Genomic DNA, 13,049 nt, shown 5'->3' with positions numbered 1-13,049 from the left:
AGTCATCAGAAATATTTTGTATGCCCTAAACTTAGAAGTGTAACATTTTTCCTCATAATTTTAAAACAGCAAATGCGGCAGAAGAGTAAGCAGCAGGCCAAAATAGAAGCCACACAGAAGCTTGAACAAGTGAAAAATGAGCAGCAGCAACAGCAGCAGCAACAGCAGCAGCAGCAGTTTGGTTCACAGCAGCTCCTGAACCAGTCTGGCTCAGACACACCCAGCAGTGGGATTCAGAGCCCCTTAACGCCGCAGACTGGCAGTGGAAATATGTCTCCTGCACAACAGACATTCCATAAGGATCTTTTCACAAAGCAGCAGCTCCCTGCTACGCCTACATCAGCGTCCTCAGATGATGTGTTCCTAAAGCCACAAGCCCCACCTCCCACTCCCACCCGAATCCCAGTGCACGATTCGCTGTCTCAGTCCCAGACTCCTCAGACATCATCACAGCAGATGTTTTCTCCAGGTTCCACAAACAAAAGGCCTCCTTCTCCCATGGATCCATATGCTAAAATGGTGGGAACACCCAGACCAGCACCCATCAACCAGAACTTTGTTAGAAGGAACACCATTGCCCCATTAGATTCCTGTGCAGCACAGTCATCCGTGTCTCGGGAGCCATCGGGACGCAGGCCTTCGCCAGTCAGGGACTCGTGTTCTTCATCTCCAGGTAGCAGTGATCCCTATGCAAAGCCACCAGACACACCCAGGCCTGTCATGCCATCAGAGCAGTTCTCCAAACCATTGGGGGTCCCAAGGTCCCCCATAGTTATGGAGCAGTCAGGGAAGGTTCCTTTGGCAGCTGGAAGCAGTGATCCATTTACCAAGCCAGCTCCTCGGACTGACACGTTCCAGAGACAGAGAGTAACCTCTGCTGATGCCTATGCACGGCCTCCATTGACTCCAACTCCTGCTCCTGTTGATGGGAGCCCTGGACCTTTCAAAACTCCTCTGCGCCCTCCTCAGTCCCCGCAGGACCCGTACTCCTCCATGCCAGCCACGCCGCGGCGCGTTGCCGTCGATCCCTATGAAAGGCCCCCTCTGACACCCAGGCCGGTGGATAACTTCTCCCACAGCCAGGCCAATGATCCCTACAGCCAGCCTCCCCTCACTCCCCACCCTGCCATAAAGGAGCCTTTTGCCCATCCGCCCCGGATAGTGCGACAGCAGAGCGATTCTTTCCCTCAATCTGGGCCCATTTCAAGGCCAGCTTCTCAGGACCCTTACTCCCAGCCTCCAGGTACTCCTCGGCCAGTTGCTGATCCTTATGCCCAGCCCCCAGGAACTCCTCGTCCCGCCACGGTGGGTCCATACATGCAGCAGCCACCAACACCAAGGCCTGCTCAACCAGCAGATCTGTTTGCTCAGTCCCCAGCAAACCAGAGACGTTCTGATCCATATGCCCAACCTCCCGGAACACCACGGCCTGTTCTCAATGATCCGTACTCTCAGCAGCCAGCTACTCCAAGGCCAGGGATTGCTGAGAGTTTTAACAGACCTGCCATGACAAGGCCAGGACTAGTACCCAATCGAGATCCTTTCCTGCAGACACCACAGAGCAGGTTGCAGGGCACTTTTGTCAGGCCATCAGATCCATGTTCACAAACTCCCAGGTCTGCAGGGCCTGCAATAACAGATTCATTTAGCCATGGCGCAGCTACTCCAGCACGTGACCCATATGATCAACCACCAATGACTCCCAGACCTCAGCCAGAATCTTTTGGAAGTGGCCAGCTTGCCCATGATGCTGCTGAACAGCCACGGCCTGGGTCTGAGGGCACCTTCAGTGCATCCGGCAATTCTCCCATGACTTCTCAAGGACAACAGTTTCCCAAAGTTTCCCAAGTTCCTGGCCCAGCACCCACCACAGGAGTAACAGATACACAGAACACCATGAATATGTCTCAAGCAGATACTGAGAAGTTAAGACAGGTGAGAATTCTGATGGTATTGAAATTTTGTAAGTAGAAGAATTTCCCCCATTCTTGTTAATACTTGGAAGTTTCTTGCCATTAAACATAGCTATATGTAAGATGAGAATTGTCTTGATTTACTTAGTTAGGTTAGTTTGGTCCTTCTGGATAGAACCACAATATGCAGAATGTAGGAACATCAGTAATTTTTAAGGAGTTTGGACAAGTTCCAGAAAAGAAGCAAAGGCTGTATTTGAAGCCACTGAAGATGTAGATAGTTGGTCTGTAATAGTGTTTTTAGCTACAGTCTGAGGGCAGAAATACCTTGAAAGGATAGTTAATTCTCTTTTAGAGATGTGGAACTGATTGTCAGTGATGTTTCACTGGCTGGAAAAGTGGGTACAGGCAAAGATCTCAGACCACACATCTGACTGTAGTTGGCCAATGCATTGAAGTAAATCCTTTCCTTGGTCACTGCTCTTCTTGAGGCACATTGACTCCAGATTTCTGTCCATGAATATTTGGCAAACTACTCTTGCTGAGAGATAGAATTACATTCAGCTTACAGAAAGCTGCTCAATCGTCTGTTTGGAAGGAGGGATGGGAATTGAATTTAATGGAAAATCGGTGGTATTTATCATACAGAGTCAGAGTAAATATTGCAGCTGTGGCGTAAACCTCCTGCTGAATTTTCTTCAGTGGACCTTTGGTCACCTTTGTCCTTCAGAATGCACTTTTCCTGGTGGTGAAAGGGCATGCATTACTGGAATAAAAAAAAGAAAAGAGAATTGCTTCCCTGTTAATTGGTAGAATGGGATCACACCATACATTTTAACAAGAGGTCTGGATGTTAAGTTACATTAGCAGCACCTTGCACCATTTGACCCCCCTTCTAATTTCTGATGTGATCATGGTTGTTTATAATATTTTCCTGTAATGACTGAAGGATTTCTTCTCTCCAAAAGGCTTAGCCTTGCAGAATGTAACACTTCAAAAGGTGTCAACTGCGGTGTCAAGCGTAATCATTTATTTTCTTTTAAACAGCGCCAGAAACTACGTGAGATTATTCTACAGCAGCAACAGCAGAAGAAGAATGCAGTTCGCCAGGAAAAGGCCTTGCAGGATGCAGCAGCTCCTCCCCGTGCAGCCCCTCTTCAGCACTGGCAGCAGGACAACTTAAACCAAATCTTTAACCGCCCTCCTCCTCCCTATCCAGGGAATATTAGGTTCTCAGTGGTCCCTCCAGGTGGGCCAAGGTTCTCCATGTACCCGAAGGACCAGCGTGGGCCATTCCCTGGGGATGGGCAGTTCAATAGGCCCCAGTTTCCAGGAGATATGGTCATCATGGGAATGAGACCTCATGTGCTGAGGTAAGCTCTTGGATCTCTTAAACCCAGAGTATGACAGGGTAGTTAAATAAAGGGGGCTTTTTTGACAGGTTGAAAAATTACCTACAGGAGCTGGTAACCTTCCTGAACGCTGTACGTGCAGTGGGTTTTCCTGTAACTTCAGAATGTGTGTTCTGCGCTAACAGTGTTTTACACTCTTTTGTTGGGAATTATTCAGAAATACAAGTGGAGAAACTGCAGAACTAGTCAAACTTAACGTGACCTGAAAGATGATGTTGTCCGTAATTTTGGGGCATTTCTTTTAAAAAAAAAAAAGTGAAAGGTCAGACTTTATTTTTGATGCTTTAATAATGAATAAAGGTAATATTCTTGTTTGTATTGCTATGAATATGTAATCAAACGTCAGCTTCTGTCTGTGCCATTTTGTACAATGAATGCTACGATGTAAAATGAATACCAGTATCAACATACACTGTCATCTCAGAAATTAATTTTTTCAGTATCTGGACTTACTTCAGTAATTTCTAAATCCACATGCTGGTTTTTTTTTTAAATTCTGAGTTGCATTAACATGTATTTTAATTACTAGGTTAGCTCTGACTGTCAGAGTTTTCTATCCATTATTATTATTATTGAAATTGAAAACAGGTTGTTTATTAAACATAATTAAAGCAATTATTTTATTGTAGTCATAAAGCTCATTTAAATGTAAGCATAATCAGTCAAAACATTTATTTAAATATCTTGATGAATGCATCATATAAAGCATTTTTGTGAATAGTTACTTAGTCACATGAGACTGAGAAAAAAGGTGATTTAGCCTTTCTTGCTTTATTTCAGATACGGGTTTCCAGGAGGTTGCCATGGTCCCCCCTCGGGTCAGGAACGTTTCCTTGGTCCCCAGCAGCTGATGCAACGCCCTGGAGTTCCCCCCCTGCTGAGGAGATCCCTGTCTATTGACATGCCCAGGCCAGTGAGCAACCCACAGATCACTAACCCCTTGGGCATCTTGCCGCATTTTCACCCGCAGGGAATTCCTGTCCACCAGCACAACATCCTGGGTCACGTGTTCATCGAGCTGCGGCACAGAGCTCCTGATGGGAGGCCGAGGCTGCCCTTCAATCCTGGTGCTGCCAGTGTGATGGAAGCAGCAGCTCAGCATCAGCGGCACCCCGGGTTCCTGCCCAGGCAGGATTTTCCAGGCCCAAGGCAAGCAGAACCGCTGAGGCATAATTCTCAAGGAATACCAAAACAGTTGCAGATGTCTGCAAGTTCAGAGCACATATCCCAGTCCCAGCAGGATCAAATCAATCCTGAGAATCCCCCTGCACTTGTAATGCGTTCTCTGGGTCAGCCAGTTGCTGATGCATTCTCGGGACCATCTTTGTCTACATCTGCACCAACTGATGAATCTGCAAACTTGCAGATTCCCAACCAGCCAAGTGATGGTCTGGAAGAAAAGCTTGATCCTGATGATCCTGCTGTAAAAGATTTGGATGTGAAAGACCTTGATGGGGTTGAAGTCAAGGATTTAGATGATGAGGATTTGGAAAATCTGAACCTAGACACAGAGGATGGGAAAGGAGATGACCTGGACACTTTAGATAATTTGGAAACCAATGATCCTCACCTTGATGATCTTCTGAGATCCGGGGAGTTTGATTTGATTGCATACACAGACCCAGACCTTGATGTGGGGGATAAGAAAGGAATGTTTAATGAAGAACTGGACCTCAGTGTCCCCATTGATGACAAACTAGATATCCAGGACAAGGCAGAAGAGCCCAAACAGAAAGAACAAGGTGATACCGCTGTTGCCCCTGCTGAGACCCAGTCTCCACCAAAGAAATCAGCTACAGAAAATGAAATTAAAACAGAAGTACTTTCCCCAAACACTCAGGAGGACAAGAAGAACGAAAATGAAAAAGGTGATGGAAATGCTGTGTCCACAAGTACTCAACAGGCTGCTGAAGTGGAGTTAAAGGATGGAGAAAAGGCTCCTGTGCAACCTCCTAACCCAGAATTCCCTGACAAAACTCCTGTTGTTCCTAATCAGGATAAAACTGTGCCTAGTCCAGATGCTCAGGGATCTGCTCCACTGCCTGTTCAAGGAGCAGTAAGTTCCTGCAGTATTTCTGGGTCCACCCCAGTCCTCTCAAGTTTGCTGTCTAGTGAAAGCTCAGACAATGCTGAAGCAAGAACTCTGGGATCTCCATCTCAGTCTCTGCCACCCACACAAATGAACCATGGATCAGGTATTCCACAAACACTCATGACACCTGCTGGACAGATCTTGGAAAACACTTTAAATTCAAATCTGCCCATGGTTCCACGAATGAACCATAATTTTTCTCAAGGGTCACCAAATCCAGGATTTATTCAGGGTCAGTCATCTAATCATACCTTTGGGACAGGACAGACTTCCAATCAAACTGTGGCAGTACCAAACCGTCCTGGTCCCAGTGGCATCTCTGGTCCCCAACAGATGATGCTCCCTCAACCATTAGCTCAGCAACAAAACCGAGAGAGGCCACTTCTGCTAGAGGAACAGCCACTTCTTCTGCAGGACCTCTTGGATCAGGAAAGGCAGGAGCAGCAGCAGCAGCGACAAATGCAAGCCATGATTCGCCAGCGTTCCGAGCCGTTTTTCCCCAATATTGGTATGTGGCTGTTCTGTTTGTCTGTGTGGCTGGTTGGTGTTTTAAAAATGCAGCAATAAGTAATTGAATAATCCACAGCACTACAAGAAGGAGGTAAATATGTAGAGCTTGAAGGTGGCATAATAAAAACCTGCCTATTGGGTACAAAGGGAGTATGGAAATTGAGCATATAGGTGGAATTCTGAACTCTGTGGCAAGGCCCCTGTTGTCATTACTAGGATCAGGGTAACCCTGCTTTACTGATAATGTTTGTGACATCAGCTGTGGTCACATACTCTTGTTATACTTTCAGTTCTCATATGTGATATGGAGTAAGTGTGTCCTTTGTAAACAAAATTAAGTGATCAAGTGCAGTAGCTGACCTTTTGATATTTGACCCATCAGTTTTATGTTTATGGTTGTTTCATGATATTTTTTTGCAGTGTTTAGTGTGTCTTAAGGAAAGGGATCAAGGAAAGCTGTTACTAACTCCCAGTGTAGGCAAGGCCCAGAAACATCACAAATCCTTCTGCTTGAACAAAAAAAAATTAGGAAAAAATGGTTTCTTGTTTAATACAACTTAGCAGTTTGAGCATTCAGCTGAAGACCTTCACTATCATTTGTTAATTATGAGGCACTAAATTTTTAGAATTTAGTGTAAGTTGTAACTACGGTGTGACCATCAGGGCCATTCTTACAGTGCATTAGCGATGGTGTGCCAGTTGCCAGCTGAGCTCACAGAAGCAACGCTTCCTGAGTCTTAAACCTATAAATAGAATTTATTAATCTGTTGGGGTCATAGGCCAGATTTGGTCTAGAGCCCTTCTCAGACTCTCAGACTGACCTGTTTTTGTTGGTATGTTGTGGCTGAAAACCAGGACAGCTGTTGCTGGACCAACATCTCTTAGAGGATACATGAAACTGCTTATTAACCTTGAGTTTCAAAGTGGAGAAGACAATTAATGTGAAACAGGAATGCAGTGATGTTGTTTTACTGAAGATTTACACAAGAAGTAAATGTAACAAGTAATTTCAGCGTAATAACTTGTAATGTTCAGCTGTGTGATTCACTGCTGCTGTTTTTCTCTTTCAGATTTTGATGCAATTACGGATCCCATAATGAAAGCAAAAATGGTGGCTCTTAAGGGGATCAACAAAGTCATGGCACAGAGCAACATGGGGATGCCACCAATGGTCATGAACAGGTAGGCAACACTTGATACCATTCTTAAGAACTGGAAAATGTAAAAGGAAATGAGAGAGCTTGGGGAAATTGTGTGCAGGAAATGGAAAAGAATTCTTGCTGTCATGTAATTCACAGTCTAAGCTAACACAGGATTATCTCCGAGGAATGAAGCCAGGGTGGCAGTAGGAACTGTAAAAGGTATTCAAATGCATCAGACTTGTGTTCCAGTTCTAATGTCATTGGTCAATGTGGCCAGCATGGCCTCACTATTGATACTCTTCTTGTTTTCCCACTTACTCATGAGGTAATGACACATCTCCCGCAGGTTTTGCTCAAAAGCTCTGGGTGGCCATGTGACAGTAGAACTTCATGTTGCAGTAAATCATTTAATGCTGGATATAACTAAGATTTAGCCCAAATAGTGCAAGTTTCATCCTCTCCTTAAATCCCTTCTGAGGACAAAAGGAGCTGTGAACTGTGCAGGCTCCACCGTGACAGACCTTAGTGTAGGTGGGGAGTCCATGGGCCAGGGAGGATCTGTGCTGTTCTTTTTGTGTGGCCCTTCAAACTGTGTTTTCTCTGTCCAGTGCCCCATGATAATGCATGGCTTTTCAAGGTGTACATTTACCCAGCCATCTGAGTGTGCTAGTGACCATGAAACCTAAATACGTTAAACTGCTTTTCTTTAAATTACAAAATACTAAAATACAATTACAGATTTGTGTGTGTTCACTGTTACAGTAGGTCATGTTTACTTCATCTCTCTGAAAAATGTAAAATGCAGTAGTTTCAACCCAGGGCAAAATGTTGTCTGTATTCTCCAGATGTTGAAAGGGTTTGGTACAGAAGTTCAGGTGAATGTCTGTAAAATATTTGGATGCTTTGTTTAAGTTGACCATAACAGAAGAGGTTGTCTCTCTCCTAAAATGCCAGTTTTCAAGGTTACAATTTGTCCTTGTTTATCAATAGGTTTCCCTTTATGGGTCAGCCAGTGCCAGGGGCTCAGACCAGTGAAGGCCAAAATCATATGCAACAGGCAATTACACAGGTAATGCAACTTGATACGGGCTTGAAACAAAAGCCCATGTCTATCAAAAACTTTAGTAATAATCACTAACTATTGGTTACTTTAATTGAATCATGATTTAATATCCTTGTCTGTCTGTTTTACTGGAATTTCTAGGATGGAAGTTTGACACCTCAGATTTCTAGACCTAATCCTCCCAACTTTGGTCCTGGTTTTGTCAGTAAGTAAAGATGTAATAATTTATTGTATGATTTTTTTTTTCATTTTGCAGTTCTGTTTTCTTTAAAATGAGCTATCCATAAATGGATCCTGTCTCTCCAATAATCATCCTTTTTAAATAGAGTGATTTCATCATTATGATGCTAGATAATGAAGGGGTGTGTAATAAATGCTGGGTTTTTTTTAGAAGCTATCATCAACAAAACATCATAAGGAAAGAGGGAAACAGAAAATTATTTGGATTTGTGTGAGAGCAGTAATATATCAACTGGCAGATTACTATATGAGAAACCTGATCTTTGGTTGTGTTGCAGTGTTCAGAGCTCAGTGAGAACAATTATCTATATTGATGGGGTTTTTAATTTCAGAAGCAAAAAGTTTAGTGCAGCATCATTGTCATTTGAACAAACACGAGAAAAAGCTTTCCAGGCATTAGTAAGGCAACTGGCTGTGAAGTACAGTTGTTGAAAGCAGAAATACACAGCCCTAACTTTTTGCATTCCATGTTTCTGGCTGCCCTAGATCAATTGTGAATCCTAGTCTCTGTGATGAGAAAGATTTATTAGCAGAAATTAAAACTGAGCATACATTGTGAGAGGAAGACCGTGTGTAAGAAAGTGTTTCTATCACTACAAATACTTCACTTGATATTTATGAATAAGAAACAATAGTAAATGCCTTCACATTTTCCAGAAGCTGGAGTAGCAGTACTGAGTATGCAATAAGGAGCTTTGGCAACATTATCTGTATTAATTATTTGTGATGAGATTTCACATGGCACTCAGCATGGCCCTGCTCTGGTTGGGTGGTGGTGAGTTCTGAGCACTTGAGAGTAATCTGTTTCTCAGTTCAGTAGTAGTTTTTCTTACCTGGAACTCATTAATATTTCAGTACTTTCATGTTGCTCCTGTTACTCTCAGTGTTCCCATTCAATTGTCCCCTCAGGTTTGTGGGATCAGTTCTGCAGAATTTGCCCCAGAAAGCACAGCCCCCTCAAGGCTGTAGCTCACCCTGAGTGGGTTTAGTTGAGCTGTTCAGAGTCTCAGCTGCCACTGACACAGTGACTCATGAAGTAGAAGGTGACAGGGTCTGGAGCACAAGGAGGATGTGGTTATATTGACATTCTGCTGTGTGCTATCCCTGTTAAACAAGGATATTTACAAGGAACATCCATGCTGTACTCGTGGTGTCCCAGCTCACTGCAAATGTGATCAGGAGACAAATGACACCATCACCAACGTTCTCTCTTGCTTCCTGTGCTTAGTGCAGATCAAGTGTTATCAGACAGGGTTGTTTAGCCTCTGGAAAAACATCAGAGAGCAATGGACTGCCCGTGGCAAATGGGCATTCCTCATTTGTAAGAAGAGCAATGTCGCAGTTACAGCCTAAATGAGAGGCATTTATTTTGAGGAGAGAAAATGGCACTGGTGCTGAAGACCCTGTGCTCTCAGGACTGATGCTGACAAAGTGATTTTTACAAAGACAGTATCTTTCTTTTGCTTCATGAATATTGGATGGTGTTCATACTCTAATCTTTTTCTTAGACATAGGAATAAAAATAAATTTTGTATGTACAACAGTTTTCTGCAAACACCAGAATTAAACACACCATGTTTCCTGTAAGTTTATGTCCTTTTTCCCTTTGTCCCCTTGTTCGCTTTGTAATTGAGTATTCCCAGAGATCTTCCTTGTTCTGTGACAGTTCTCCAATTTACATTTGCCCATTAACCACTGCACATTTGCTGGCTCAACGGAGGGCTGATGTCTCCTGAAATGGATTATGTTAAAACTGCTTTTTCTCACAAGTGCAGTAATTTGGATATCTGTCTCCTTTACTCCAGCCTCTCCGAGAAATTAGTATTTCTTGAAATACCAAATTCTCTGTCAAATTTGGCTGAATTTGACCACTGGTTTCTTAAAATACGGGGGGGAAGCTGGTGGTTAAACTTGAGTTCTGAAAAGTAGGATGATAGCTCATGTCCAGTATGAGATCATATCACACTTCATTTCCCTTCTCTCTAGATGATTCACAAAGAAAGCAATACGAGGAATGGCTGCAAGATACACAACAACTTCTTCAAATGCAACAGAAATACCTGGAGGAGCAGATTGGAGCACACAGAAAATCCAAAAAGGCCCTCTCAGCCAAACAGCGCACAGCCAAGAAGGCTGGCCGGGAGTTCCCAGAGGAAGATGCAGAGCAGCTTAAACATGTTACTGAGCAGCAAAGTATGGTCCAAAAACAGCTAGATCAGGTAATCATCTGGAATCCAAACTGCTGACCTTGGCACTGAGCTGTCATAGTGGTATGACTCTTTCCTTTACATCTTCTAAAAGATACAGTGGAGCTTTGCCTAAAGGGAGCCATGCCCTGTTCTGTTCTGTTCTGTGTGTGTAACAGCATTGCTCTGGAGTGTCAGTGACACTGGAGCTGCAAAGGAATATGCTCTGGCAAACACTGTGACAAAAAGCTGCGTTGGTACTTTGGGAAGGAGGGAATTCTTAGCAAAATTACTTGCAGAGTTCCTGGCACCATGCAAAGCAAAAAAAAAATATTCAGAGAAAGTTTAAGCATGCAGGGCTTTGTTTCAGGCTTGAATGAGCTTCATAACCCAATCTTCTTTTTTTACTGTTTGAAAATCTCATTCCATTATATCTTGAGTGTTAGTTTAGTTTTATGGTCTGTCTCATTCCTAGATAGTCATCATCAGTATTGTGTCATGGAATAACACAGGTCAGAGGAATATCTGTAGATCTTTTAGTCATGATCAAAGGAGAAGTAGCTTCATGATTAAATCAGGTTACTCAGCACCTGGCCAGTCAAGTTTTGTAGGTCTCCAAGGGTAGAGAGTCCCCAGCCTCTCTGGGCCCCTACATGTAACCACTTTCACTGGGCTTTGTTTTTCTCTTCTTACATTCAGTTGGAATTTCACATATTGTAACTGTGATTATAGTAAGTGAGATGGTTTGTGTGATAGGTTTGTTAAATCTGTGCTTTGCCCACCAGTAGTGAATGCTGTGTTCCTCAAGACTGTTTATAAATTACCTGGCACAACTGTCAGGATCAGCTAGTCCTGCTGAAAATGAAAATGCTCAGAATAATCCTTTACTAATATGAAGGAAAAAAATTGGCAGCAGACAGCTTGGAATGAAGTCCTGAGTGATATTTGTCCCTCAAGTTCTTCCTCCTGTGTTACTTCAAGACAGAGTATGTGCTGGATGGGATATTAGTTGGCTCATCTTTCCAGTGTGTAGAAGAGGGATGCAGTGAGTAAATCATGTCTGCATAATTTTTTTTTTCCATTCCACAATGAATCACAAGTAGAATAAAAGAAAAAAATTCCCTTTAACCAATCTTTATTATACATATGACAGTTTAATCTTACGGTGGAGTTAGACTGAAGTAACAGCTGCTAATCATGACATTGCAGGCAGATTCATTTACTGCCCTGTGATTAAGGTTCTCTTATTTGTAATTTTTAAATTTAAGTTTATTCTACTGCTGGCAGATGCTATCCACTGCCATTTAGCCATTAATTTAGACCAGTGGTTGATACATCCACATCCTAAGCAGCATTTTGTTCTGTACCTTGTAGGAGCATAAATGAGGTTTAAAGTATAGTTTTAAGGATCTTCTGTTGGAAACAATTTGCCGCTCTTTCGAATCAGATAAAATAATTTTTCTGTAATCAAGTTTCTGGTAGTTTTTGGAAAGTCTCTGTATGTATGAAGAGAGAAAAGAGCTCCCAGATCCCTGTGAGTGGCTGGTGCTGAACACAGTCCCAGAGAACCCGGAGCTGGCTGTGCCCCATGAGCTGCTGTGAGCCAGGGTTACTGCCCAGGCATGGAGCCACACAGACACTGCCAGATGGCCCCTGTGGCACCCTGCCTGTGCTCACAGGCTGTGCCCTGCTCTCCCTGCTCTGCTGAGATCTCCAGGTCAGCTCAGGGCCTAGGTGTGTGCTCAGCCCTGGGCCTTGGACACCTCAGCTCATTGCAGCAACAGCCACGGCTGATGCACCCCTGCAGGGTGTGGTGCTTTGGATGGTTCATGGTGCCCCACAGCGCCAGCACAGCTTTAGTGCTGTAGGACCATTGGAGAAGCCCTGGAGCACTGGATCTGTGCAGTGCAGATGGATCCAGTCAGTGGCTCTGTGCAGTGTCAGTGCCAAGGCAGAGCTCATGAATTGTCTTGGACCTGGGATTATTATGTAAATAACATTTTGGGTACATCTGTCCTGCAGCCTGATGTGTGTCCTGTGGCATCACTGCTATCCTGAGCTTTCTGTCTTATCCCTTGCTTCAGATAAAGGACTATCAAATTATGTTACAGTGTTTTTCTGTCCCTACAAATAGCAAATAGAAGCTGTGGAAGTCCTAAATCTAATGAACAGAAGTGAGAGGGAGATATTCTATAATGTGTGGGCCATTAAGCAGTGCATTACAAGTCCTTTTATATTTTTAGAGACCAGTTGAGTTGAGATCTGCAGTGTTTTCTGAAATGCTCTTGCTTGTCTAGTTGACATTGTCATATCCTTCTCTTGACTTCTCCTGTTTGCCTGAACTACAAGGCATGACTTGTAGTGTCCATGTTTATTTTGATCTTAACTTTTTAAAATTTCAAGCAGCAGTTGCATCTTCATCTGATGTGAGATGCTTGAGGATCTGCTTGTGAACAATTGGGAATTTCCATCACTGTTTTCCTGCAAACTT

At 43.5% G+C, this 13,049-nt stretch overlaps 1 protein-coding gene across 11 annotated transcripts in view; it reads left to right on the top strand.

Annotated features, from left to right (window-relative positions):
- KMT2C (lysine methyltransferase 2C) overlaps positions 1–13,049 on the top strand; it is a 192,015-nt gene that overhangs the window by 160,423 nt on the left and 18,543 nt on the right. For all 11 annotated transcript variants that reach the window (XM_085050232.1, XM_085050238.1, XM_085050243.1 and 8 more), the window contains 7 exons: positions 70–1,935; positions 2,961–3,286; positions 4,106–5,925; positions 6,998–7,109; positions 8,060–8,138; positions 8,274–8,337; positions 10,359–10,591. In XM_085050232.1, the coding sequence (XP_084906358.1) occupies positions 70–1,935; positions 2,961–3,286; positions 4,106–5,925; positions 6,998–7,109; positions 8,060–8,138; positions 8,274–8,337; positions 10,359–10,591 (4,500 nt within the window). The remainder of the gene's footprint in view (positions 1–69; positions 1,936–2,960; positions 3,287–4,105; positions 5,926–6,997; positions 7,110–8,059; positions 8,139–8,273; positions 8,338–10,358; positions 10,592–13,049) is intronic.

The sequence above is a fragment of the Lichenostomus cassidix genome, chromosome 2 (genome assembly GCF_008360975.1).
Source record: "Lichenostomus cassidix isolate B80296 chromosome 2, HeHo_3.0, whole genome shotgun sequence".
In the NCBI taxonomy this organism is placed as follows: domain Eukaryota; kingdom Metazoa; phylum Chordata; class Aves; order Passeriformes; family Meliphagidae; genus Lichenostomus; species Lichenostomus cassidix.
The sequence above is the reverse complement of the archived record's forward strand: the minus strand, read 5'-3'. Positions and strand labels throughout refer to the sequence as shown.